Raw genomic sequence first — 27,729 nt, 5'->3', positions numbered from 1 at the left:
GTTTATTGTTCATCTTCGATTATGAGGCGTGTTCTCTGTACAAGTCTTTGTATATGAGCTGTTCCTATGGAAACAATAATGTATCAGAACAAGCACATTGATATGAATCTATCATTTACGCTACAACTGGAACTACGCTGTTATACACCTTCTGACCAATCAGATCCAAGCATTCAACTGTGCTGTGATATAAAGAATACCAGAACATCAAGGATGTAGTAGCTCATCTGGCCTGAGGTCAAAACAACCATAACTCCCACAATAATCAAACAGAACTGAAATGTGACAATGTGAGAGAGAACCAACCTCCACGACTAATTGTTCACCACAGGAAAATCAACAAAGGACTAAATTTTGTTCCCCGAGGGAAGATCAACCCAAAACATCGATCAGAACTGAATTTGCATGATAAATGAGAGAGGAGATACTATTCTAGTCAGAAGAAAATGTGTTAAGTTGACCTAATTACTAATTTGTCAGCAAAAAAATTGACAATACAATGACCAAGTTTTGTGCAGAAGGTCTCATCATTTTATTCCATACTCTAGAGCTTCGGAGACCGTTTTCCTCCATTTGGACCTGTCAGCTGTCTTTCTTTTTGCCTCTTGTGTAGTGAGGCCAGTCCACTTCCAGATGTTATCCATCCATGTTACCCTTTGTCTACCTCTGGAGTGTCTGCCTTCAGCTCCTCCTTCTAGGACATGTCTCTCCAGGGAATTATAGTCTCTGGAGATATGTCCATAGCAGTGCAGCTTCCTCATGATTATTGTAGTGAAAAAGGTCTTCTTGGAGGAAATACTGTGAGTGGTCCCCCTCATTCTTCTCACAGCGCAGTCGTTGCTTACTGACTCGAATTTGCCCAGCAGTTGGTGCCTTTATGGCTCTCTTCCGCCTGTGCAGTTAGCTTGATTGCCATTGACCCATTGAGTTCATCCGCCAATGTTGCCATCCAACACCCTGCTGTCAGTGTTTACCCCGTAACCCTGGTGTGGGGGGGCTTACAGGTGCTCGTCCTTGCCCAAGGGACACCTGAGAGCATCAGCAGTGATTAGGAGGTACTCTATCATCCCCCTGGTCCTAGCAGACCCCACTGCCCGGATGCAGTTTTACATCATTCCCGGGATGCTGAAGGTCTAGTTATTTCAAATAAAACAATTAGAACTGAAATCTATTGAGAACAGAAGGAGGAGACACGACTGAACTGAAAATACCACCTTCGGACACAAGGAAAAATGTTATGGAACTTCATGTGTACAACTGTACACATTATGCCCGAAGGGGATAAACAAAGTTGTAAACAAATAGTTTATAACAAGAAAATCAACAAAAAACCAACCAAGTTTTGTTCTTCATGGGAAGATCTACCCAAAACATTGATCAGAACTGAAATCGGATGAGGAATGAGAGAGGAGATAAAATTCTAGTGAGAAGCCTGGCAAATTCATTTATTTGGCCTAATTACTGACTCGTTAGCAAAAAATTTGATAAAACAACAACCAAGTTTTGTGTGGAGTGATGAGTTCTTTCAAACAAAACACGAAGACCGAGTCATCTATATCCCCCACCCTATATACCAACTATATACCAAGTTTCAAGATATTATTTGCCACATTTTTCAAGTTCTGCTGCAGGAAACCAACCCTACCTCTTTACACTGACCTCAGCAGCCCATGGCATAAACCCACCGGACCTTTGGTCCAGGTGAGCTAAAAATTCAAATTTCTCACATTTCTTAGTATCAAAAGGCACATATACATTACTTAATCAACACATATACCAACTTTCAAGACCATACCACTCACAGTTTTCAAGTTCTGCTCCAGAAACAAAACCTACCCCAAAGACTAAACTGAGAGACTAAGTCTGAAATTGTTTCCATGGAAACATGAAAAATTAAAATTTCTCACATTTCTTTGTATGAAAAGGCACATCTACATCACCTTGTTAACATGTATACCAAGTTTCAAATCCGTATCATGAATAGTTTTGGATATATGCTCCGGAAACGAACATCGCTCTTAGAAACTAAGTCAAAATCTATTTTCTATGTAAAAATTTGAAAAAAACATTTTTTTCAAAAATCCAAAATAGCAAAAGGCACCAGTTCACATGTTGCTTGATATGTATACAAAGTTTCATGAAGATATCTTCAGTAGTTTTAAAGATATGGCCCGGAAACGAAAACGTGATCAGACGGACGGCTAGAACCCATTTCTATAACAATCGGAACGAAAATCCATAGAGAACTGATGGAGGAGATAGGATTTAACTAAAATTGTGGATGATGGACGCCACGCCATGGCAACGGTTCATCGACTTTATGGACAGATGAGCTAATGACTCATCACCTCTGTGCCAGTCATGTTTAAAAATACAAAAGCACTGTCCTACAAACTCCTGTACATTATGTATCTTTTATAACACGAACTTGTATCTGACTGTTATTCACAGAAAACGAGTGGCTGGTCAGACATTAAAATCTGTTTGGTTTTTCATGATTAAACAACATTAAATGTGATATGAGAATAATAATAGTTATTGGCATGTTGTTAGCAAAGGCAATACCAAAGTGTATAACGTGCTTGCTACACAGCTCAACATCTTGCGGTAAGCTGTAGCCCTGAACTGAAACGACACTGAAATCAAAACTCCTCAGTGAACTCCGACAGTGAAACCTTTCCCTTGAAGGCTTCTATACAGCCACACTAAACCTTCTCTCCTTCATGCAACCATCTTTAATATACTCTAAACTGATACGTTCTGGGTTTTTATCAGTTGTTTAAGTAGACTTGTATAATACGCCTTTTGCCATATCAGGCATCCTTACTGTAGTCGTTCCCGCAGACTTACCTCTGTGTCCTTTCTGCATACTTTTGTGATATCATTCTTCGATGATGCCTGGAAAAGAAGAAGAAGAAAGTAAAGCATCAGACACTGAGCCAGAGTCAAAACTGAAATCAAGAATTAGTTGTATAATGCTATAAACGTCACAGTCACTACACACAACACAATAAAGACGCAAATTCAACAGACTATCTCTCGAATAATAATCACTGCAGAAACACTGCGTCTTAGTAAATGAAAATATTTACGTCTGCCAACTTTATTGAAGGAGGTTATGTTTTCACCTCCGTTTGCTTGTCTGTTCCCAAAGTAACTCAAAAAGCACTGAATGGATTTTGATTAAATTTTGAGGAAAGGTGAGTCATGGGCCAAGGAACAACTGATGAGATTTTGATGCAAATCCAGATATGTATGTGGATCCAGGAAATTTTTTTTGTCTTTTCCCAATGTGACTCAAAAAGTAGTGAACGGATTTCGATGAAATTTGGTGTACAGCTTTGGTATTATCCTAGGTTCAAGTGATTTGAGTTTGATGTTGATCATATGTGGCTTGGCGGAGGTATGAACTCTACCGGTGCCTTTCTAGTTTTAATTTTTCCAACGTAACTCAAAAAGCAGTGAACAGATTTTGATAGAATTGTGAAGAAAGTTGTGCCATGGGCCAAGGAACAATTCATTACACTTTGATGCAAATCCGGACATGTGGCTTGGTGGAGGTATACACTCTTCCGAGCGTCCTTCTAAGGTGAATATGTATTTAAAATAGAATATGTTCAATGTATTTAATATTTCTTATTATTATACATACAGGACATTTTTTCGATGGAGTAAAAACGTGTTTTATTCCCTTCTAGCGGCTTTCATTCATTTGGTTTGATAGCAGGCAATATTGTTCGCATATCGCTTATCCTACATGTATTACATCACTCTACCCAATAGAGAATGAGCGTTGAATATGGTTCATGATATTGCATGGTTGTCAAGACACATCTGAGACGTAAAATTTCCGCGCTAGCGAGCGACTGTGACAATTTGTAAACAAACATGGACGCCAGGTTTGCTTCTTTAAATACAGAAGATTTTGAGAGAAAGACACGTTGAACACCCGAATGGAATGTGTATGTATAATAATAATAATAATAATAATAATAATAATAATAATAATAATTACTGTTTTTTTTCATGGTATCTCAGATATATTCCATTCAGCTAGCATGATACTGAACTTGTCTTCGACTCGTTCAGTATCATGCTAGCTGAATGAAATATATCTGATAGACCACTCAACGCCATCCATCCATCCATCCATTATATGTAGCCGCTTATCCTGTTCTATAGGGTCGCAGGCAAGCTGGAGCCTATCCCAGCTGACTACGGGTGAGAGGCGGGGTACACCCTGGACAAGTCGCCAGGTCATCACAGGGCTCACACAGAGACAAACAACCATTCACACTCACATTCACAACACCAGCCAATATGATTTAATTATTATACATACCGGACACTTTTTAATGGAATAAAAACGTACTCTTTTCCCTTCCAGCGGGTTTCATTCATTTGGTTTGACAGCATGCAATATTGTTCGCATATCGCTTATCCTACATGTATTACATCACTTTACCCAATGGAGAAGAAGCGTGCAATATTGTTACTAAATAAATAAACTCAAAACTGAAACTAAAGACGAAATAAAATGCTTAATAAGTAGAAATAAAAATCTTAATTTTAGAATTTAAATCTGCCAACAGACCAAGACTATTTCAATCTTCAAATGAGTAAATTAAAAAAATGCATTCAAAAGTATTCATCTTTCTAAGATGTCAGGTTTTTTATAGTGTATCTGAAGAGTAGAACATTCCCAGGACCTTTTCCTTTGCCAAGGTTTCTGAGGCTGAGATTGTCTGACTACAGTATTCACCTGTTTGCATTCCCTGCGGCACTCTGCCGAGATGGCCAGTTCACAGCAGCCAAGGCCGACCCATCCATCTGATTTCCTTGATGCCCCTAAAAATGACCACAGACACACTGGTGAAGGGGCAGAATACACAGAAAATCATCCGAAGTTCAATAATACCTGCACGTTACTTAGGAACCACAGCACCATGATGATTATTCCAAGCTAATTTTGCCCAATATGTTTCTAGTGTACTGTCTTCAGTCCTGGATCGCATCAGACTCGGATGTTTATTTTAATTTTAATGGACATTGTTACACAAAATTTGATGCATACAACCTGTACATTTTGCTTCTGTTAGGCACTGGATCTTCTTTTACAGTCAAGCCGGAAAGTCTGTGCACCCCTTTCACCTTCTCCACGTTTTATTACGTTACAAACTTATTCTACAATACGTAGATTGAGTTCATTTTTTGTCACAAAATTCTACACAAAATAGCCCATAATGACAAAGTGAAAGCAGGTTTTTTAGACATTTGTGGTAATTTATTAAAAAATCAAAATGTAAAATATCATATGTACACAAGTGTGCGCACCCTTTGATATGACACCCAAAAGTGAGCTGAGGTGCAGCTTGTATCCACTGATACTGCTTGAGATGTTTCTACAACTTAATTCGAGTCCACTTGTGGTAAATTCAATTGACTGGACATGATTGGGGATTGCCAACACCTGCCTATATAAGGTCCCACAGTTGACAGTGCATGTCAGAGCAAACTCCAAGCCATGGGGTCAAAGAAATTATCTGCAGACCTCAGAAACAGGATTGTGTCAAGGCATAGATCTGGAGAAGAGTACAGAAAAATTGCTGCAGCTTTACAGGTCCCAAAGAGCACAGTGGCCACCATCATGCATAAATGGAAGAAGTTTGGAACCATCAAGAATCTTCCTGGACCTGGCCATCCGGCCAAACTGAACGATCAGGGAAGACAGGCCTTGGCCAGGGAGGTGAGCAGGAACTCGAGGGTCACTCTGACAGAGCTCCAGTGTATCCTTGTGGAGATGGGAGAATCTTTCAGAAGATCAACCATCCAAGCAACATGCCACAAATCAAGCCTTTATGGTAGAGTGGCCAGACGGAAGCCACTTCTTAGTAAAAGGCACATGACAGCCCGGTTGGAGTTTGCCAAAAGGCACCTAGAGGACTCTCAAACCATGAGAAACAAGATTCTCTGGTCTGATGAAACCAAAATTGAACTTTTTACCAAGCGTCACGTCTGGAGGAAACCAGGCACCGCTCATCACCTGACTAATGCCATCCCTACAGCAAAGGATGGCGGTGGCAGCATCATGATGTGGGGATGTTTTTCAGTTGCGGGAATGGGGCGACTAGTCCTGATAGAGGGAAAGATGAATGCAGCTAAGTACACCGAGATACTTGAAGAAAACCTGCTCCAGAGCGCTCCGGACCTCAGACTGGGACGAAGATTTATCTTCCAACATGACAATGACCCGAATCACACAGCCAAGAGAACAAAGGAGTGGCTTCGGAGAAAGTCTGTGAATGTTCTTGAGTGGCCCAGCCAGAGCCCAGACCTGAATCCAATTGAACATCTGTGGAAGGAGCTGAAAATGGCTGTGTACCGATGCTTCCCATCCAACCTGATGGAGCTTGCAAGGATATGCCAAGAGCAATGGGAAAAAATGTCCAGAAACAAGTGTGCCAAGCTCGTAGCTTCTTTCCCAAGACGCCTTGAAGCTGTAATTGCTGCCAAAAGTGTATCAACCAAGTATTAGGCTAAGGGTGTGTACAGATATGTAAGCCCTAAATAACCTATTTTTGTCAGTAAAATAAAATTGCATATTTTCTAAAAACCTGCTTTCACTTTGTCATTATGTGGTATTTTGTGTAGAATTTTGTGAGAAAAAAATTAACTCAATCTATTGTAGAATAAGTCTGTAACGTAATAAAACGTGGAGAAGGTGAAAGGGGTGTGCAGACTTTCCAGCTTGGCTTTAAGACTACAGATAGTGGGGAGAAAAGACATGCGGGTTTAGATAAAACCCACATCAAGCACACATCTGCATCTCTGGCTTCAGGTCTTACCAGGTAATGTTGAGTTAATGCAGATCCAAAGCTCATTCTGGAAAAAAAGATAAATAATTATGATCAGAACTCAGAGATGCTGTACATGTCTGCAGCTGACTTCCTTCTTAAAAGTGCACAAGTTTAGTGGACAGATTTTTCTGCCCAGCTGTGATTGGAAAGAAATTCACTTTTCATTGAGCTCCTGCAGTGAAACCTGAGACTTTGGTAAAGCCATGCTGATATTCCATGCATTTCGTATTTAATCCACTTTAATTTGATGTGTGTAACTTGATTTTATTTTCAAGCTGTGATGTACACTGATCAGCCGTACCATTAAAACCACTGACAGGTGAAGAAGTGAATAACATTGATTATCTCATTACAGTGGCACCTGTCGAGGGGTGGGATATATTAGGCAGCAGGAAAACAGTCAGTTCTTGAAGTTGATGTGTTGGAAGCAGGAAAAATGGGCAAGCGTAAGGATCTGAGAGACTTTGACAAGGGCCAAAATGTGATGGCGAGATGACTGGGTCTGAGCATCTCCAAAATGGCCCATCTTGTGGGGTGTTCCCGGTATGCAGTGGTTAGTTACCTTTCTGTTTTAGCCAGCATTAACTTTTTCAGCATTTTGTGCTCCAGTAGCTCTTCTGTGGGATTGGACCATATGGGCTAGCCTTCATGCCCTGTGCGACTCAATGAACCTTCGACACCCATGACCCCGTCGCCGGTTCACTGGTTGTCCTTCCTTGGACCACTTTTGGTAGGTACTAACCACTGCATACCGGGAACACCCCACAAGATGTGCCATTTTGGAAATGCTCAGACCCAGTCATCTCACCATCACAATTTGGTCCTTGTCAAAGTCACTCAGATCCTGACGCTTGCCCATTTTTCCCACTTCCAACACATCAACTTCAAGAACTAACTGTTCTCTTGCTGTCTAATATATCCCACCCCTTGACAGGCGCCATTGTCATGAGATAATCAATGCAATTCACTTCTTCACCTGTCAGTGGTTTTAATTTTACGGCGGATCAGTGTGTTTTCTGTTCGTTAAAAGAAAAATCTATTCAGAAACACAATCAATACATTGATAGTGAAATATATGTGATGTGTCGAAAACTCAAAGTGAATTTCATTCCAAAATCAAACTTTGATGCCAATAAAGGTTAATATGCAAGTCGTTTCCTTTAATTATATGTATATGCCGTATTTCACAACACTATATTTGCATATTCAGATCGCTATCCAATAAAAGCTGTAGTGCCAGTGGCAATGTCATTGAACTACTTTGTCATTTATTTGTTAGCTGTATTAACTTTTTTTTTTTAAGTCCATGACTGTTACACCTTCATTTGCATATATTTGTGCTGCTGTTCATCATGTCACGTTGACTGACAGCTACTTTCATACAGCTTGCATATGAGGGTTGCAATGGGGGAAAAAGTTTTATATTTCAAAATATGAAATATAATTATGTAAATTATATAATTTACATAATTGACTACTGCAATGGCCTTTTCACAGGCCTGCCAAAAAAGACCATCAAACGACTTCAGGTGATTCAAAAATGCAGTGGCTAGGGTTCTCACACGAACAAAAAGAACAGAGCACATTACTCCAATTCTAAGGTCCCTTCACTGGCTTCCAGTAAGCTACAGAATTGACTTTAAAGCATTGCTGCTGGTGTACAAATCTCTAAATGGTACAGGGCCCAATTACCTCTCTGATATGTTGCAGCGGCCTAACCCAATCAGATCTACCAGATCGCAGCAGCAAAATTTACTGGTAAAACCTGTTGTTAAAACAAAGTGTGGTGAAGCAGCTTTTAGCTACTATGCAGTACAGCTATGGAACCGACTCCCAAAGGACATTAAAAATGCTCCTGCTGTTGGCAGCTTCAAATCTAGACTAAAGACCAAGCTGTTCTCAGATGCTTTCTGCTAACTGATAAATATCATCATCTTTACATGTTTTAAACTTTACTTAACTTTTACAGTCTTTGCATGTTTTAAACTTTACTTAACTTTTATTCTATTTTATTCTGCTGCTTTTTACTGAACTTTTACTTCATTTTATTATTTTATTTCTATTATTGTTTAATTCTTATTTTTTTCTCTTTTCTTCCCCCTTTATTTTATGTAATCTTATTTTCTATTGTTGACTGTTTTGCCGGGTGGCACGGTGGTGTAGTGGTTAGCGCTGTCACCTCACAGCAAGAAGGTTCGGGTTCGAGCCCCGTGGCTGGCGAGGGCCTTTCTGTGTGGAATTTGCATGTTCTCCACGTGGGTTTCCTCCGGGTGCTCCGTTTTCCCCCACAGTCCAAAGACATGCAGGTTAGGTTAACTGGTGACTCTAAATTGACCGTAGGTGTGAATGTGAGTGTGAATGGTTGTCTGTGTCTATGTGTCAGTCCTGTGATGACCTGGCGACTTGTCCAGGGTGTACCCTGCCTTTCGCCCGTAGTCAGCTGGGATAGGCTCCAGCTTGCCTGCGACCCTGTAGAACAGGATAAAGCGGCTACAGATAATGAGATGAGACTGTTTTGCCTTTACCTCTGTAAAGCACATTGAACTGCCACTGTGTATGAAATGCGCTATATAAATAAACTTGCCTTGCCGAAATTGCCTGAACCAAACTTACCCAAAGGCAAGGAATAAAAACCGGCTGCACTCTGCACAAGGAATTCATTACACTATTGCTAAGCTTGATATTGCTTTTCTTAATGGTATCGATTTATTTTTTTATTTATTTTACTTTCAGCAAGGCTCCAGAGGGCCTCTCATTATGAAATGAAAACGGCATGAATCAGAGAAGCTCAACAACATCATTAGAGCTTTTGGAAAAGCCACGTGGGACGGTGTTGCATCAGCACCTACAGTCTCTCTGAATGCCGGCCACTTGAGACAGACACAGGAAGCATGCTGGCCTACTCGAGGATTTGTTCCTGGCGTTCACAAGATAGTCAACAAAATAAACAGGATAGTTTCTGCGGTTAGTGCTGTACATCGTTGTAAATGTTCCTTCATGCTCTCTGGCTGGTGAAAAAAGCAACTCCTGTCAGACAGCATCACTGTTATTTGTGAAAGGCAGGGGGGAAAAGTGCACAAAGCATATATTCACACGGAATGAAATGTTTGACATTTTAACGATTGTTTCTGATGACTTCCAAACCAGTCTTCTTGCCACGATGTGGCTCTTGAAATCACGCAACGATTAGAGAAACTCAGTGAGCGATCTGAAGCTCTCTATCAGCAGTGGAAACCACTTCCAAAATCCATTTGGGCAAATTAGAGAAGGACACGTGTCCAAATAAAATAAAGTGTTCCACTTGCTGCCTAATTAGAGGCTGACTGTAATTGCATGCTGCTCCCACCAGCATTCCAGGTTTGTAATTAGGGATGAGGGTGGAGTATATGAAGCTGTTGCTCAGCCTTTATCTATCATACTTTTTGGGTTTTTGTTGTATTTAACCTTGCTTAGGTGAGACTGAAACAGTACATCATGCAAAGCGAGGAATGTTCACTGTTTACTTTAGTGCTCAACTGGATGGACAGGTGCTTCAGCTTACCATAGACTCGGGACAGTAACTGGGTAAACGCTGGAGAAGGTGCTTCAGACGGGATTCACTTCTAATCGTTGCAAGCTGTTAAAAAAAAAACAATTAAATATAATTTTTAATATCAATACCAATATTGCTTTAGGCAATACTAATTGTTCATGCGTTGTAGGCTGTTTTTGTAACAGGATGTAATAAAATTCATTTAATACTTGAGTGGTATAGTGGTTAGCACTGTCGCCTCACAGCAAGAAGGTTCTGGGTTCGAGCCCAGTGGCTGACAGGGGTCTGTCTGTGCAGGGTTTGCATGTTCTTTGTGTGGGTTTCCTCCGGGTGCTCCGGTTTCCCCCACAGTCCAAAGACATGCAGTTAGGTTAACATGGGGCAGCCATGGGCTGAAGTGCCCTTGAGCAAGGCACCGAACCCCCAACTGCTCCCCGAGTGCTGTAGTGTAGCTGCCCACTGCTCTGGGCATGTGTGTTTGCTCATTGCTCACTTATGTGTGTATGCGTGTGTTCACTGCTTCAGATAGGTTCAATGCAGAGGAGGAATTTCACTTTGCTTGAGTGTGCATGTGACAAATAAAGGCTTATTATTATTATTATTGAGAAAAGAGAAGGTAGTGAAGAAATGACTGTTTATAGCTGCTATAATGTAAGTAAAAACAGGAACAAACTTGTCTTGTGGATAATAACTATAACTATAATTATTCTATCCACATTCACTGGATATGAGCAATCGTGCACTCTGATTGGCTACTCTACTACTAGGATATCAGCTCATATACTGTGAGTAGAGAAAAACAAAATGGCGGCACATGCTGCTGAACCAACTGAGGACGAAATAAAAACTCTACTTGACAACAAAACCCTCGAAAAATACAAAAAAAATTATATTATATAATATTTTAGAGGGTCCTGTTATTATATATATATATATATATATATATATATATATATATATATATATATATATATATATATATATATGAGTGATTCCACGCTTATGGGTACTGAAATGGGGACATGAACTTATTTTTAAAAATTCACCTAAAACCATTTCTTTTTTTTACCATCAGGTCACAAAACATGTAATCTTTAATGAATGAAATGTTAAAAGATAACTTTAATTTTCTGAGATGTAATAAAAACATATTTATATGCCAAAGTCAGAATGTAACAGAAGTGTTGTGGACATATATATTCTCAATTTTAACAATGTAGAATTACTTTTTGAAACATAGGAAGGTGATGTTTTAGCAAATATAATTAATAAACATGTGTAGTAGAATAAACATACACATTCTTTCAATAAGATTAACATGGTATATAGCTAGATTGTAATTAATTTGTAACAGACGCGAGATGGACAATCGTAACAGAAGTAATGTAACAGACATCATTTTGGAACTCATAGGCTTGACTTTGGCATATAAATATGTTTTTATTACATCTCAGAAAATTAAAGTTATCTTTTAACATATCATTCATTAAAGATTACATGTTTTGTGACCTGATGGTAAAAAAAGAAATGGTTTTAGGTGAATAAGTTCATGTCCGGGCGGCACGGTGGTGTAGTGGTTAGTGCTGTCGCCTCACAGCAAGAAGGTCCTGGGTTCGAGCCCCGGGGCTGGCGAGGGCCTTTCTGTGTGGAGTTTGCATGTTCTCCCCGTGTCCGCGTGGGTTTCCTCCGGGTGCTCCGGTTTCCCCCACAGTCCAAAGACATGCAGGTTAGGTTAACTGGTGACTCTAAATTGACCGTAGGTGTGAATGTGAGTGTGAATGGTTGTCTGTGTCTATGTGTCAGCCCTGTGATGACCTGGCGACTTGTCCAGGGTGTACCCCGCCTTTCGCCCGTAGTCAGCTGGGATAGGCTCCAGCTTGCCTGCGACCCTGTAGAAGGATAAAGCAGCTAGAGATAATGAGATGAGAGATGAAGTTCATGTCCCCATTTCAGTACCCATAAGTGTGGAATCACTCTCTCTCTCTCTCTCTCTATATATATATATATATATATATACTTTCAAATGGAAGTATTTGATGGTAAGAACGTATCTTTTTTATTTTTCAAGAATTATTATTATTGCATTTTTTACAAATTGCTCCCGTCATTTCACCGGCTTGTTTACATTCTTCATCTTTAAGCATTAAAATTTGTTGAATTTTTTTAGACTGGTTTAAAAGCCCAAAGAAGTACATCACTGAAATGTCCAAGGAAGAATTAAAAAAGTGTCTAAAGCTATTCTATACCTCGGCACAACAGCAAGACGGCACTTTCTACAAAAAAATAAACAACAACATAAAGGCCCAATCCCAATTCTAATTTCTACCCCTACCCCTCCCCCTTCCCCTCCCCCTTCCCCTTGGCCCTTCCCCTTGAAACTGAGCTACAAGGGATAGGGCTTGAAATTCAACCCTTACGTATTGGGATAGCCCTTCAACGATCGCATACGTCATCGCGTACCTCCGTCAGCGTTTACGTTAGCAAAACGCGACGCGTCATTGGCTGTGACCAGCCGCTACAGTCAGAGCCAGAGGCAGAAATCTCTGCTGGCAGGGTGTGATTTGTTAACTAACACCACTGAATGGGATATCTTTGGCGCTTCGTGCACCACATCCGACAGAATGAGGTGTCAGAACACTCATGTAAACAATAAAAGCGAGAATAACAGAACAAAACGTACGCAGTAAAGCAACCGAAAACAATACTCACTCCCAAAGCTTTTTAGCAGCAGCTTGGATTTCAGAAATCGCTGCTCATTCTCAGCTCGAAAGCGAATCAAGCGGCGTGTTTCCTCTGGATAACAACTTAAAACACGTAAATAATGGAGAAAATACATTTATGACAATCTTTCGCCGCGGGAACCGCCATCTTTATGAAATCCGCATGAAATCTCGCTGAAATCCGCATGGCATTGTGGGAAATCACTCAAACCCCTTCGTTCGGAGTCTGCTCCAGGAAAATCTCCGTTTGGAGGGGTACAGAAGCCCTACGCCTTCCCCTGCCCCTCCGCGTTAACTGGGATTGGGATACCCCTACCCCTTCACGTGAACGTGCAAAATGGAGGGGAAGGGCTAAGGGGTTGGTCCAAGGGGTGAAATGGGATTCGGCCAAAAGTCAATTCGTGCAGCCATCGATAGGTTTTTAAGAAATCCGCCGAAGCGGAATTGATTTTGTCAGACATTTTGTATAAAGTTTTTATTTATTAAATTTGCAGAAAATAAAAATAAAATTGCTCTGTTTCTCAAAGTCCAGTGCATGTGGATAGAATAAAACAGTTATTCCATGAAATCGAGTTGTACATGAGCTGAAAGCTGACAAGGCTTTGTTAAATGGTTAAAAAGTATGATGTGCTATTCATTATTAAAAAAAAAAAACACCTATAGTTGTTGACCTGCTATGGTATAATAAGAAAAAAAAAAACTTATACGCATCACTTTTTGGCTTGCGTATTTGTGGCCTAGCCCCAGATTTCTTTGTGCTTTGTGACAATGTCTAATATTAAAAAGAAGCCATGCAAATAAAATGTATGTGAATTAAAACTGACTTATCTCAAATCCTGTTCGGTCAGCAAAACGTCTGCAGCTTTCTCTCTTGTGACCACTACATGACGATCAAAATCTCATAATCATTTTCCTGTCCACACTCTGTGCCATTTATTATCTGTAGTCTGTTGACTTAAGGACATCACAGTGCTCACACGACACAATCGAGCACAGACCAGGCTCACACGTTACCTAACCTGGTGGGATCGCATGTAAAAAAGGCTGAACTCAGAATCCCATTGCCTCATATGTTTATCTTGTGAGTCAGAGTAATTTGCTGTAATTGTATTTTTCTGCACAAAATGCGTCCTTTAAATGTAATATTGGCTGCGATTTCATGCTCTTTCCACAGCTCGAGCAAACTCACTTTAATTTCCTTGATCCACAGTCAACACATTCACCATGACTTGCTCGAGTTATTGTTCCATCTTGTCCTGTAAAAGTTTCTCTCACATTTTCCCTGGTTGTTGCTCACTGTAACTTGCAGTGACATGGGGAAGGATGAAACTACATAAACATGTCGTGTCCTTTATAAGGACAATCCACAATCAGAATTCTAACACACAAAACTCAAAACTAGAACGTACGACCCTGATTCCAAAAAAGTTGGGACGCTGTCTGAACCTGTTTGGAACATTGTACAGATAAACAGATTAACCCTCTGGGGTCGAGAGCTTCTCCGGTGAAGCTCGGCAGGTTTAGAATGAATAGGTCATGGATTGAGATAAATATTTTCACGAGTTTTTTTTATCATATAAGCATGATAAACATATTGACAGAAACTTTATTCTTTACACTTTCCTATGTGCCCACTGCCAAATAATATATATATATTTTTCGCGGTCCGGTTTCCATCAAATCCTGTGCTCTGATTGGCTGGTGAGCGGGTCCGTATCATATGGTACGGATCCCAGTTACGGACCCCGGTTATGGACCTCTGGCGACTCGCTCGTTCACAACAACAATAAACATAGTAGCATTTTTTGTCAACATTTATCTTTTTTTTATAAGATTTATTTATAAGATTATCAAAAATCTAAAAAAAATTTCCCAGCATTTCTCAGGAGAATAGCATTAATTTTACATCGTGGATAGCGATAACAACAGTCTTCACAGCGAAAGCGAGTTTTACTACACTGAGGAAGAAATAAAATAAAACATTTCAGGAGAAAGCTAAAACCTGTAATTTGCTCACACCGAAAAAACATGGCTGAATCCTGAATGACTCCTATTTGTATAAATAGGGGACTACATAGGCGGCAAAATGTAGTTTTTTTTTCCTGCCATGGAAGTGCACTTGTATACCGAGGAGGAAGCAATTTGCATTATAGCCGTGAATGAGGATTCAAAATGGCGTCTCGGCTCGGTTTTCCCTTTCGGGCGCTCTCGTTTTCTGTTAGAATTTGGTAAAAAAAAAAAAAAAAACATTATTTACCAGCTTAAGGTCGGTCCGTATGGTGAAATACCGTGACCTCGGCCCAGAGGGCCTCAGTCAGTACTTTCAAGGCCTCGGTCACGGTATTTCACGATATGGACCTCCCAGCTGGTAAATAACATATATATATATTTTTAATTACCTAAATTAAATGAAACATAAAACTTGTCACCTTACTCAGTCACACCGGAGTTGGAGTGCTGAGAGCCCACATTCATAAAAGACTATTCACATGGTAACGACATGATAATCACTTTTACTCTTTCCGTTTCGATTGGTTTCTCTTTCGTGGTGGGAACGCCTACCATAAACAGAATAAAATCTGTCAGCCATAGTTTAGGCGACCTGTTTGGAGGTAAAACTTGTTGCGAGATGGCACGGCGATTTGATGCTCAGGAGTCACTTTGAATGATTCAGGACAGTGATTCAATTTCAGTGGTTCATCAGATCTTGAGAATTGCGACACTGATGATGAGCGGTGTCGTTTTGAACTTCGACTCGATCCAGCTGAAGATCAACTCGAGTAAGTGTAAATATTTCTTCTGTTTCTTATGAGCGTATTGATTGACGTGTGCGCTGTAGTGCATACTCTTTACTTGCTTCTTGAGTAAATAAAATGTGCACCGCCACTGAGTAAATAACACGTACACCGGTGCTTGTTTGCTCTTTTTCCTTCTTCGTCTTTTCTGGTACTCTAATGATTTTGGCATGCTCTGATGTCATTGTAAATTTTATCAAATCTAAGCAGTATTTTCAAAGTCATATGACTTTGCTGTATTCAGTACAAGTTCAGCTACAATAATATCGATGTAGTATGTATGTCATGATTATACTTTCAAAAAAATAACAGATACATGAAGATGTTGTAAAAAGCAGTTTTAGAACTGCCTTGGAATGTGTGAAAAAACATGACCTTACCCATTGTGACAAACTGTTTTGATCACTGGACCTGATGGGATTAGGAGTTAATCTGATGGGATTAAGAGTTGGCAGTGGGAGGGGGTTTCACTCTCCTCATTTAACGGAATGGAAATTTTTACTCTTCTCATTGAATACCCCTCCCACTGCCAACCTTTTATCCCAAAACAGGACATAAATTTTTTGATGGCCAGTTAATTGTCCAAATCAATGGAGCAGATTTAAGTTTTTGTGCTTGATACATTCCTAAGGCTGAACAGAATCACCTCAAGTGATCAAAATGGTTCGAAACAATGGGTAAGGTCATATTTTTACACACATTCAACACAGTTCTAAAACTGCCTTTTACAACGTTTTCATTTATCTGTTATTTTTTATTTAAAAGTACATTCAAGGCATACATACTACATAGACATTACTGTAGCTGAACTTGTGCTGAATACAAAAAAGTCATATGACTTTGAAAATACTGCTTAGGTTTGTTGAAACTGACAACATCATTGCACGCTAAAATCATTAGAGTGCCAGAAAAAACCCTCAGACCCCAGAGGGTTAAGTGGTAACTGGAAAGGCTCAGTCATCACATTGTGAAAAACTACTTGAGCAAATAGTCCAACAGTTTAATAGAGATGAAAGTGGAGCAAAGAAAAAAACCCTGAACTTTTGAAAGTCAAACTAAGATTGGGGGGGGCAACGTCCCCCGAAAATATTTTAATAACATAACACGCAAAGCCCTGCATTCTAGTGCATTTTATTACTTATTTTCACTAAAACAAGTTATAACTTTTAAGCCTTTTTCTTTCAAGTACATTAATGATTAACATGTCAAAAATATCAAATTTAATTCCCCTAGTTAATGAGTAATTTTCAGGAGTGCATTTAGAAAACGCAGTGATTTTCCTGGCTCAATGTCCCCAACATTGAAACCTGAAAGCTTTAGAAACCCTAAAAGACCTTTACTTTTTAACAGTACTGTTCATTACTTTGAAAAAAATCAGACAGTTGAAGGTAAACTCAGCAAAATCCCAAAACAGTACTGTTAAAAAGTAAAGGTCTGTTAGAGTTTCTAAAGCTTTCAGGTTTCAATGTTGGGGACATTGAGCCTCGTTTATCAATCTTTTAGTAGAGTTGTGCGTTTGCAGAAGCTAAAGTGAACTAAACATTTCCAATTCCTATTTATGTGAGTTGAAGCCAATTGTTTACATTAGTTCATATTGTCTGTAAATTTAAACACACCAATGAATACCAAATCTCATCTCATCTCATTATCTCTAGCCGCTTTATCCTTCTACAGGGTCGCAGGCAAGCTGGAGCCTATCCCAGCTGACTACGGGCGAAAGGCGGGGTACACCCTGGACAAGTCGCCAGGTCATCACAGGGCTGACACATAGACACAGACAACCATTCACACTCACATTCACACCTACGGTCAATTTAGAGTCACCAGTTAACCTAACCTGCATGTCTTTGGACTGTGGGGGAAACCGGAGCACCCGGAGGAAACCCACGCGGACACGGGGAGAACATGCAAACTCCGCACAGAAAGGCCCTCGCCGGCCCCGGGGCTCGAACCCAGGACCTTCTTGCTGTGAGGCGACAGTGCTAACCACTACACCACCGTGCCGCCCTGAATACCAAATGTATCATATAAATCAGGGTTGTAGGGTGTGTGTGTGTGTGTGTGTGTGTGTGTGTGTGTGTGTGTGTGTGTGTGTGTGTGTGTGTGTCACACACTGACTGGCAGCCTGAGTGCATTATGTAACAAAAAATAATTCCCATTGCTAGTTTTAGGCAGCTTAGAAACCGGCTCTTCCATTATTGCTGTTTCTTCCACGTTTTCTTGATGTTGTGTTCTAGAAACGGCACTAAAACTTAGCTTCGAAACCACAAACTGTAACTTTGATGGGAAAAAATATATATATATAATAAATTGCTTATCTCTCTTCACGTCGAAAGAAGGAGGAAAGTTTTGCTTGTTTTGACATGGCGAATTATTAACACAAGAGAAAATACTCGTAATTCGCAACTAAAAAGACTGCAGCTACACTGGCAGCTTGACCATGCTTTCTAGTGCGATTGTGTTGCGCTTGCGCAGAACGGTGTCGGTCCTGCGCGTCTTAGCACGTGCACCTGAAGGCGCGCACGCCTAACGAGCTCCGGCACGTGCGCCGTTAACAAAGAACACCTGTCTTTAATCAATGAACTATGTTTGGGCTATTTAAGGACTGCGCCCATGCAAGGACGATGCGAAGTATTACACTGCGTCTAGGAGCGCGAAAAATCTGAAAAATAAATTTCTCCATTCGGAAAACCGGAGATTTGCAAGAGTTTTGTCAAATATCCGGATTTCCGGGTATTTCGTCATTAGCGGAAAAAATCTGGAGGAATTTTCATGATAATCTAAAAATCCGGAACACCTTCATGACTAGTTTAAGAACAACGTTTCTCAATGTACAACTGCAAGGACTTTAAGGATTTCACCATCGACAATCCATAAAATCATGCGCCATAATATCAGGCCGAAGACCAACACTGAACACTGACCTTCGATCTCTCAGGCAACACTGCATTAAAAACTGACATAATTGTCTAAAGGATATTAACATGGGCTCGGGAACACTTCCAAGTTGAGTCTTTCAGAGTGTGTATCATTGAAAAAGTCCCGCCTTGATTCTGGGTGCTTTAAGAACGCCAAAGATACACACGTGCATTCTTGAAAATTCTCTGAACAATGGATACAGGTCCTTGGTAGAATTTGAAGGATCCTAGACATTGGACCAGTCCTTTGGCAGGATTCGGTGATGTGGCATCCATGAAATGCAGCTGTTAAGGACCCTTCCTTGACAGTGAGAAACCCTCATTGACAAACTAATCAAGGACTAATACAGAACAGGCCGATATTATCAGGGAATAAAACAGTGACAGATGGGGCAGAGACAGGACAAGAACAGAAACCCAAACATGAGCACATGGCACATGGTTCAGGCAACGTGAAAGCGGAATCCGTGGCACTCATCTTGGTTTTTACTGCAGATGCTCACTACGTGCTTTGTGGAGGATAATTTCAAACACGATGGTTAATATCAGTGTGTTAGCAATTACTGAAATTGTTCACATTCAACAACCAGTCGTAACAGGCAAGTGAAGTGATTAATTGCCGATCTGCTGCAGGGAATATCACTGCTCATGATATATGGTTTGTTTTATGAAAATTAGTTGAAAAGTATCTGCCAAAGCTGACTTGTATTCCACATGCTCAGCTCTAATTAATCTTGTTTTAACAAATTAGGATATGTTCATGCAAGCTGTTTTGGAGTGGGTGGTGGAGACTTCATAGAGATTTTGTGATATAAATGGGAACTGCATTTCTCATTATTCCTCTACCACACTGGTTCTCAGTCCTGCTCCTGGAGCCCCTGCTCTGTGTGTTTTCCATCTTTCCCTGCTCCACCTACCTGACTGAACTCACCAGTGGCACTTTTGATTTGCTAAGTCACCTGATTTGATCGAGAGCATGTTCATCTCATCTCATTATCTCTAGCCGCTTTATCCTTCTACAGGGTCGCAGGCAAGCTGGAGCCTATCCCAGCTGACTACGGGCAAAAGGCGGGGTACACCCTGGACAAGTCGCCAGGTCATCACAGGGCTGACACATAGACACAGACAACCATTCACACTCACATTCACACCTACGGTCAATTTAGAGTCACCAGTTAACCTAACCTGCATGTCTTTGGACTGTGGGGGAAACCGGAGCACCCGGAGGAAACCCACGCGGACACGGGGAGAACATGCAAACTCCACACAGAAAGGCCCTCGCCGGCCACGGGGCTCGAACCCAGGACCTTCTTGCTGTGAGGCGACAGCGCTAACCACTACACCACTGTGCCGCCCCGAGAGCATGTTAATCACACTAACTCCAATCAGGTATGTTTGGTTTGGACCAAGGACAGACAGAATATATGCAGGACAGGGGGGCTCCAGGAGGAGGACTGAGAAACACTGCTCCACCACTTTTAATGAGTTAGAGAGTCATTTCATCACATCATTTTTAAAATTAGATTTCATGCACATTGGTAGTCATAATAAAAGGTGCTAGGAAATGACGGATGTTTGGGAAATACATCATGCCCGATGCTCCATCTTCTACCTCATTAACTTCCGAATATACACTCACCGGCCACTTTATTAGGAACACCCATCCACCTGCTGTTTGATGCAGTTCTCTAATCAGCCGATCCCTTGACAGCAGCACGATGCATAAAATCACACAGATACAAATCGAGAGCTTCAGTTAATGTTCACTTCAAATATCAGAATGGGAAAAATTGTGATCTCAAAGAGTGATTTTCACTGTGGCATGGGTGTTGGTTTGAGCCAGATGGACTGGTTTGGGTATTTCAGAAACTGCTGATCTCCTGGGGTTTTCACACACAACAGTCTCTAGAGTTTACACAGACAAAATGGTGCGAAAACAAAAAACATTGAGCGAGCGACAGTTCTCAATCAAGATGGATGGAAACGCCTTGCTGATAAGAGAGGTCAGAGGAAAATGGCCAGATTGGTTCGAGCTGCCAGGAAGGACATAGCAGCTCATATAATCACTCTTTACAACCGTGGTGAGCAGGAAAGCATCTCAGCATACAACAGCAGAAGACCACGTCAGGTTCTACTCCTGACAGCCGAGAACAGGGATCTTAGAAACAAGAACAAGTTCCTATTAAAGTGGCCGGTGAGTGTATATATTTAGGCAGTGCCTAAAAGCGGAGCTCCTGTTGAATGTATGAGCAAATACACTTCTCAGGTCAGTAAATTGCTGCATTGTTTTATGACAGTGACACTAAAAATGAGATACGTATCACAGTTATGTATCTATTATATCTATTACGTATAAATACGTATTTATTCCTTTCTTTGACGCTGCATGCCATGCGCCAGAAACAACACCACGACATTTATTACGGTGTGACTCTGCTGGGTGCTTGGTGGACTGCAGTGAACCAGTGCTTTCACTTTACATCATTACTATATACTTACGATCGAATATTATCTGACATAAGAACTAAGCGATATCGAGCCGCGGTAGTTTTAGATTATCTACAACTAAGGAAAGATGTTCACAATTGCGATTGACTTATACAGTAATGATGTTTACACAAGTGTGCAGAGTAAGAAACTGTTCAGGTAAAATACCAGACAATGCAAAGATACATTGCCCACTATGCAAAAAAAAAAACCCCAATATTTCTTTTAATCAATAGTTTCCATAAAATGAAATAATCGCATGTTATTTTTTACAACCCCAATTCCAAAAAAGTCGGTACGCTGTGTAAACTGTAAATAAAAACAGAATGCGATAATTTGCAAATCACGGAAACGCTATATTTCACTGAAAATAGGACAAAGACAACATATCAAATGTTTAAACTGAATTTTTATAGTTTTTTGAAAAATACAGTGGTGCTTGAAAATTTGTGAACCCTTTAGAATTTTCTATATTTCTGCATAAATATGACCTAAAACGTCATCAGATTCTCACACAAGTCCTAAAAGTAGATAAAGAGAACCCAGTTAAACAAACGAGACAAAAATATTGTACTTTGTCATTTATTTATTGAGGAAAATGATCCAATATTACATATCTGTGAGTGGCAAAAGTATGTGAACCTTTGCTTTCAGTATCTGGTGTGACCCCCTTGTGCAGCAATAACTGCAACTAAACATTTCCGATAACTGTTGATCAGTCCTGCACACCGGCTTGGAGGAATTTTAGCCCATTCCTCCATACAGAACAGCTTCAACTCTGGGATGTTGGTAGGTTTCCTCACATGAACTGCTCGCTTCAGGTCCTTCCATAACATTTCGATTGGATTAAGGTCAGGACTTTGACTTGGCCATTCCAAAATATTAACTTTATTCTTTTTTAACCATTCTTTGATAGAATGACTTGTGTGCTTAGGGTCGTTGTCTTGCTGCATGACCCACCTTCTCTTGACATTCAGTTCATGGACAGATGTCCTGACATTTTCCTTTAGAATTCACTGGTATAATTCAGAATTCATTGTTCCATCAATGATGGCAAGCTGTCCTGGCCCAGATGCAGCAAAACAGGCCCAAACCATGATACTACCACCACCATGTTTCACAGATGGGATAAGGATCTTATGCTGGAATGCAGTGTTTTCCTTCCTCCAAACATAACGCTTCTCATTTAAACCAAAAAGTTCTATTTTGGTCTCATCCATCCACAAAACATTTTTCCAATAGCCTTCTGGCTTGTCCATGTGATCTTTAGCAAACTGCAGATGAGCAGCAGTGTTCTTCTTGGAGAGCAGTGGCTTTCTCCTTGCAACCCTGCCATGCACACCATTGTTGTTCAGTGTTCTCCTGATGGTGGACTCATGAACATTAACATTAGCCAATGTGAGAGAGGCCTGCAGTTGCTTAGAAGTTACCCTGGGGTCCTTTGTGACTTCGCCGACTATTACACGCCTTGCTCTTGGAGTGATCTTTGTTGGTCGACCACTCCTGGGGAGGGTAACAATGGTCTTGAATTTCCTCCATTTGTACACAATCTGTCTGACTGTGGATTGGTGGAGTCCAAACTCTTTAGAGATGGTTTTGTAACCTTTTCCAGCCTGATGAGCATCAACAACGCTTTTTCTGAGGTCCTCAGAAATCTCCTTTGTTCGTGCCATGATACACTTCCACAAACATGTGTTGTGAAGATCAGACTTTGATAGATCCCTGTTCTTTAAATAAAACAAGGTGCCCACTCACACCTGATTGTCATCCCATTGATTGAAAACACCTGACTCTAATTTCACCTTCAAATTAACTGCTAATCTTAGAGGTTCACATACTTTTGCCACTCACAGATATGTAATATTGGATCATTTTCCTCAATAAATAAATGACCAAGTATAATTTTTTTTGTCTCATTTGTTTAACTGGGTTCTCTTTATCTACTTTTAGGACTTGTGTGAAAATCTGATGCTGTTTTAGGTCATATTTATGCAGAAATATAGAAAATTCTAAAGGGTTCACAAACTTTCAAGCACCACTGTATATGCTCATTTTGAATTTGATGTGAGCAACACATTTCAGAAAAGTTGGGACGGGGCAACAAAAGACTGAAAAAATCGTGTAATGCTAAAAAACAAACAAACAAACAAACAAACAAACAAACAAACAAACAAACAAAAAACTAAATTGGTTTATTGGCAACAGGTCAGTAACATGATTGGGTATAAAAAGAGCATCTCAGAGAGGCTGAATCTCTCAGAAGTAAAGATGGGGAGGGGTTCACCGCTCTGTGATGGTATGAGGGTGCATTAGTGCACATGACATGGGGAGCTTGTACATCTGGGAAGGCATCATTAATGCTGAATGATATACAGTGGTGCTTGAAAGTTTGTGAACCCTTTAGAATTTTCTATATTTCTGCATAAATATGACCTAAAACATCAGATTTTTTTTACTCAAGTCCTAAAAGTAGATAAAGAGAACCCAGTTTTTAAAAAATGAGACAAAAATATTATACTTGGTCATTTATTTATTGAGGAAAATGATCCAATATTACATATCTGTGAGTGGCAAAAGTATGTGAACCTCTAAGATTAGCAGTTAATTTGAAGGTGAAATTAGAGTCAGGTGTTTTCAATCAATGGGATGACAATCAGGTGTGAGTGGGTGAGTCCTCCTGTTTTATTTAAAGAACAGGGATCTATCAAAGTCTGATCTTCACAACACGTTTGTGGAAGTGTATCATGGCACGAGCAAAGGAGATTTCTGAGGACCTCAGAAAAAGCGTTGTTGATGCTCATCAGGCTGGAAAAGGTTACAAAACCATCTCTAAAGAGTTTAGACTCCACCAATCCACAGTCAGACAGATTGTGTACAAATGGAGGAAATTCAAGACCAGTGTTACCCTCCCCAGGAGTGGTCGACCAACAAAGATCACTCCAAGAGCAAGGCGTGTAATAGTTGGCGAGGTCACAAAGGACCCCAGGGTAACTTCTAAGCAACTGAAGGCCTTTCTCATATTGGCTAATGTTAATGTTCATGAGTCCACCATCAGGAGAACACTGAACAACAATGGTGTGCATGACAGGGTTGCAAGGAGAAAGCAACTGCTCTCCAAAAAGAACATTGCTGCTCATCTGCAGTTTGCTAAAGATCATGTGGACAAGCCAGAAGGCTATTGGAAAAATGTTTTGTGGATGGATGAAACCAAATAGAACTTTTTGGTTTAAATGAGAAGCATTATGTTTGGAGAAAGGAAAACACTGCATTCCAGCATAAGAATCTTATCCCATTTGTGAAACATGGTGATGGTAGTATCATGGTTTGGGCCTGTTTTGCTGCATCTGGGCCAGGATGGCTTGCCATCATTGATGGAACAATGAATTCTGAATTATACCAGCAAATTCTAAAGGAAAATGTCAGGACATCTGTCCATGAACTGAATCTCAAGAGAAGGTGGGTCATGCAGCAAGACAACAACCCTAAGCACACAAGTTGTTCTACCAAAGGATGGTTAAAGAAGAATAAAGTTAATGTTTTGGAATGGCCAAGTTAAAGTCCTGACCTTAATCCAATCGAAATGTTGTGGAAGGACCTGAAGCGAGCAGTTCATGTGAGGAAACCCACCAACATCCCAGAGTTGAAGCTGTTCTGTATGGAGGAATGGGCTAAAATTCCTCCAAGCCGGTGTACAGGACTGATCAACAGTTATCGGAAACGTTTAGTTGCAGTTATTGCTGCACAAGTGAGTCACACCAGATGTTGAAAGCATACTTTTGCCACTCCCAGATATGTAATATTGGATCATTTTCCTCAATAAATAAATGACCAAGTATAATATTTTTGTCTCATTTGTTTAACTGTGTTCTCTTTACCTACTTTGAGGACTTGTGTGAAAATCTGATGATGTTTTAGGTCATATTTATGCAGAAATATAGAAAATTCTCAAGGGTTCACAAACTTTCAAGCAACACTGTATACACGTTTCAGAGCAACATGCTGCCATCCAGACAAAATCTTTTTCAGGGAAGGCCTTCCTTCTTTCAGCAAGACAATGCCAAACCGCTTTCTGCACATATTAAAACTGCATGGGTCCATAGTAAAAGAGTCCAGGTGCTAAACTGGCCTGCCTGCATTACAGACCTGTCTCGTATTTAAAACCATTGGCGCATTATGAAGCACAAAATAGGACAAATGAGAATCCAAACTGTTGAGCAACTGAAACTGCATATCAGGCAAGAATGGGACAACATTTCTCTTTCAGAACTACAGCAATTGGTCTCCTCAGTTCCCAAACATTTACAGTGTTGTTAAAAGTAGACGTGATGCAACACAGTGGTGAACACGCCCCTGTCCCAAGTTTTTTGAAACATGTTTCTGACATGAAATTCAAAATGAGCATATATTTTTCAAAAAACAATAAAATTTCTCAGTTTCCATGATTTGCAAATTATTGCATTCTGTTTTTATTTACAGTTTACACAGCATCCCAACTTTGGGGCTGTAAAAAGCGAATTTAAAATAAGTGCTGGATAAAAATCCATCTATCTTGTGTAAATAAAGATACAAATTTCATTATCCGTCGGTCAAGTGTTGATGAGATACGTTGCCTTGCGCTCATGATCTGTGGTGGAACATGTACGTCGTTCGTACGCATGTATGGACGTTATATGGCTGCAAAGGCCAACAAAAATTAGGTCAATACATTATCATATTCTCTTAAGCATGGAGCGTCGTTCCATGTGCTTGGCGCACGGGGAGCTCCGCTGTCCAACTGAATTGGAAATGGAACAAAAACTGATGTTAAAGTGCAGAACATGCCTCTGGAGAACAGGCCTATTTGAGCCGTGCCTAAACCAACATTGCTATCAGTGCTGATTTTCCCAAAAGCATCGTAGCACAAAGATCATCATTAAATGGTACAGCGAGCAGCACAATGAACTCTCTCTCTCCTAGTTAAGATGCTCTCAGCGTTAAGAGGCTTTTGGGAAACCCACCACAGTGTAGTGAAGAACCTTACACTTTCTAGTCTCCATAGACTCTCAGCAGTGAAGATGTCGGAGTAAAGTGAAGAGCCTTCTTTTTCAGTGGTCATCGATAAATACCACTCGTCCAAGTAGTACAGTGCTATGCTTTAGACGAAGAGCACTTCCTGTTTTTTTTTCTCCAAAACATTCCTCTTTCTATCACTCACCTTCTCGTGTCATCTGCTCAGATCAGTGTGTCCTGAAACTCTACAGGCTTGTTTATGAGTTTTATGGTGGTCTGTATCTTGTGGTGAGTCCTCTGAAGTGATGCTCTTCTTCTCTTCGTGCTAATCTTTACCGCATCTTTGTCGACATATTCTGGAGATGTTTGATCTCTCCGACATCTGAGCAGAGTTTTGTCTACATTTGTGGCTTTCCATTGTGTTTGTTGGTTTGCTTTTGCGATCCTCATTATACATTAAACAGGTTCAACATTTTACTGCACTTAAAGAACTGAATTGTCATGTCTCTGATTGACATCCTTTATTTTTCTGGTGTCTCATGACGGGCTCGTCTTTACTGGTGTGCTAACACTTCTTCAGCTCTCGTGTTGATGGACAACAGTAACAGACACCAGACACGAATGCCACATCGAGAATACATGCTATAGCATTTGTTAGCTGTCTTGTGTGTAAATTAATGATACACAACCAGCTTCCCTGAAAAAAAAAAAACGATAAAAAAAACCAACAACCCTCAACAGATGTCTAATTGTTTATAGTCCCTTCAACTGAGGGCTGTGATTTCTATATGGATCTAAACAGCCCAACATTTTGCATTGTATTTCATAGCTGTTTGGTCTCTTTGACTTTAATTAATGCCATATAGCGCTCGAAAAAAAAAAAAATCTGGCATCTACAAGTGCAAACATTTACATCCAGACATGACTAAATTGCGTGCGTTTGCTGTCCAGTCCGGACTGCTGTATGGTAATTTCATATCGTCTGCAAAACCTTCTTTGTGTCCATCTAAAACAAGAGCAGCTGATGGCCGGTGATTTCTTGGCAGCTCTTCAAAGAAAATCGGCTGCACCCTCCAAAAGAAATGGACCCGAGCCCCTGTGAGTGAATGACCTATCCAGTCCATTTAGAAAAGTTTTTTCTCTCTTTTCTTTTCGAAGGCTAAATCAATGGCGGGTGCCAGGCAGGACATCTAAAGAAGGCCGTCTTGCTTCTTTCAAGGGGCTCAAGGCCTCGTCTCATCAAAGCGCCAAGCTTCCATTAAGGTGAAATAGCCGGGTGATTACAGTGACGCAGGCTGGAAGCGTCCTCTCTCTCTGCAGAAACCCTACTGCAGTCCACCACTAACAAGGTGTCATTATTGTCCTCGGCTCAAAGCTCCGACGTTTGTTTTTTTTTTGTCAGCTCTGTCTTTCAAGTTGTCGATGTTTCTG

General features: G+C 40.4%; 1 protein-coding gene across 2 annotated transcripts in view; it reads right to left on the bottom strand.

Annotated features, from left to right (window-relative positions):
- reck (reversion-inducing-cysteine-rich protein with kazal motifs) overlaps window positions 1-27,729 on the bottom strand; it is a 193,917-nt gene that overhangs the window by 105,765 nt on the left and 60,423 nt on the right. For both annotated transcript variants that reach the window (XM_060922458.1, XM_060922457.1), the window contains exons 3-6: window positions 10,399-10,473; window positions 6,846-6,882; window positions 4,763-4,848; window positions 2,851-2,898 (exon numbers count right to left, since the gene is read on the bottom strand). In XM_060922458.1, coding sequence (XP_060778441.1) covers window positions 2,851-2,898; window positions 4,763-4,848; window positions 6,846-6,882; window positions 10,399-10,473 — 246 coding nt within the window. The remainder of the gene's footprint in view (window positions 1-2,850; window positions 2,899-4,762; window positions 4,849-6,845; window positions 6,883-10,398; window positions 10,474-27,729) is intronic.

Source organism: Neoarius graeffei, chromosome 5, assembly GCF_027579695.1.
Source record: "Neoarius graeffei isolate fNeoGra1 chromosome 5, fNeoGra1.pri, whole genome shotgun sequence".
Taxonomy (NCBI): Eukaryota; Metazoa; Chordata; class Actinopteri; order Siluriformes; family Ariidae; genus Neoarius; species Neoarius graeffei.
Note: the sequence above shows the minus strand (reverse complement) of the source record. Positions and strands in the feature narration are given on the sequence as shown.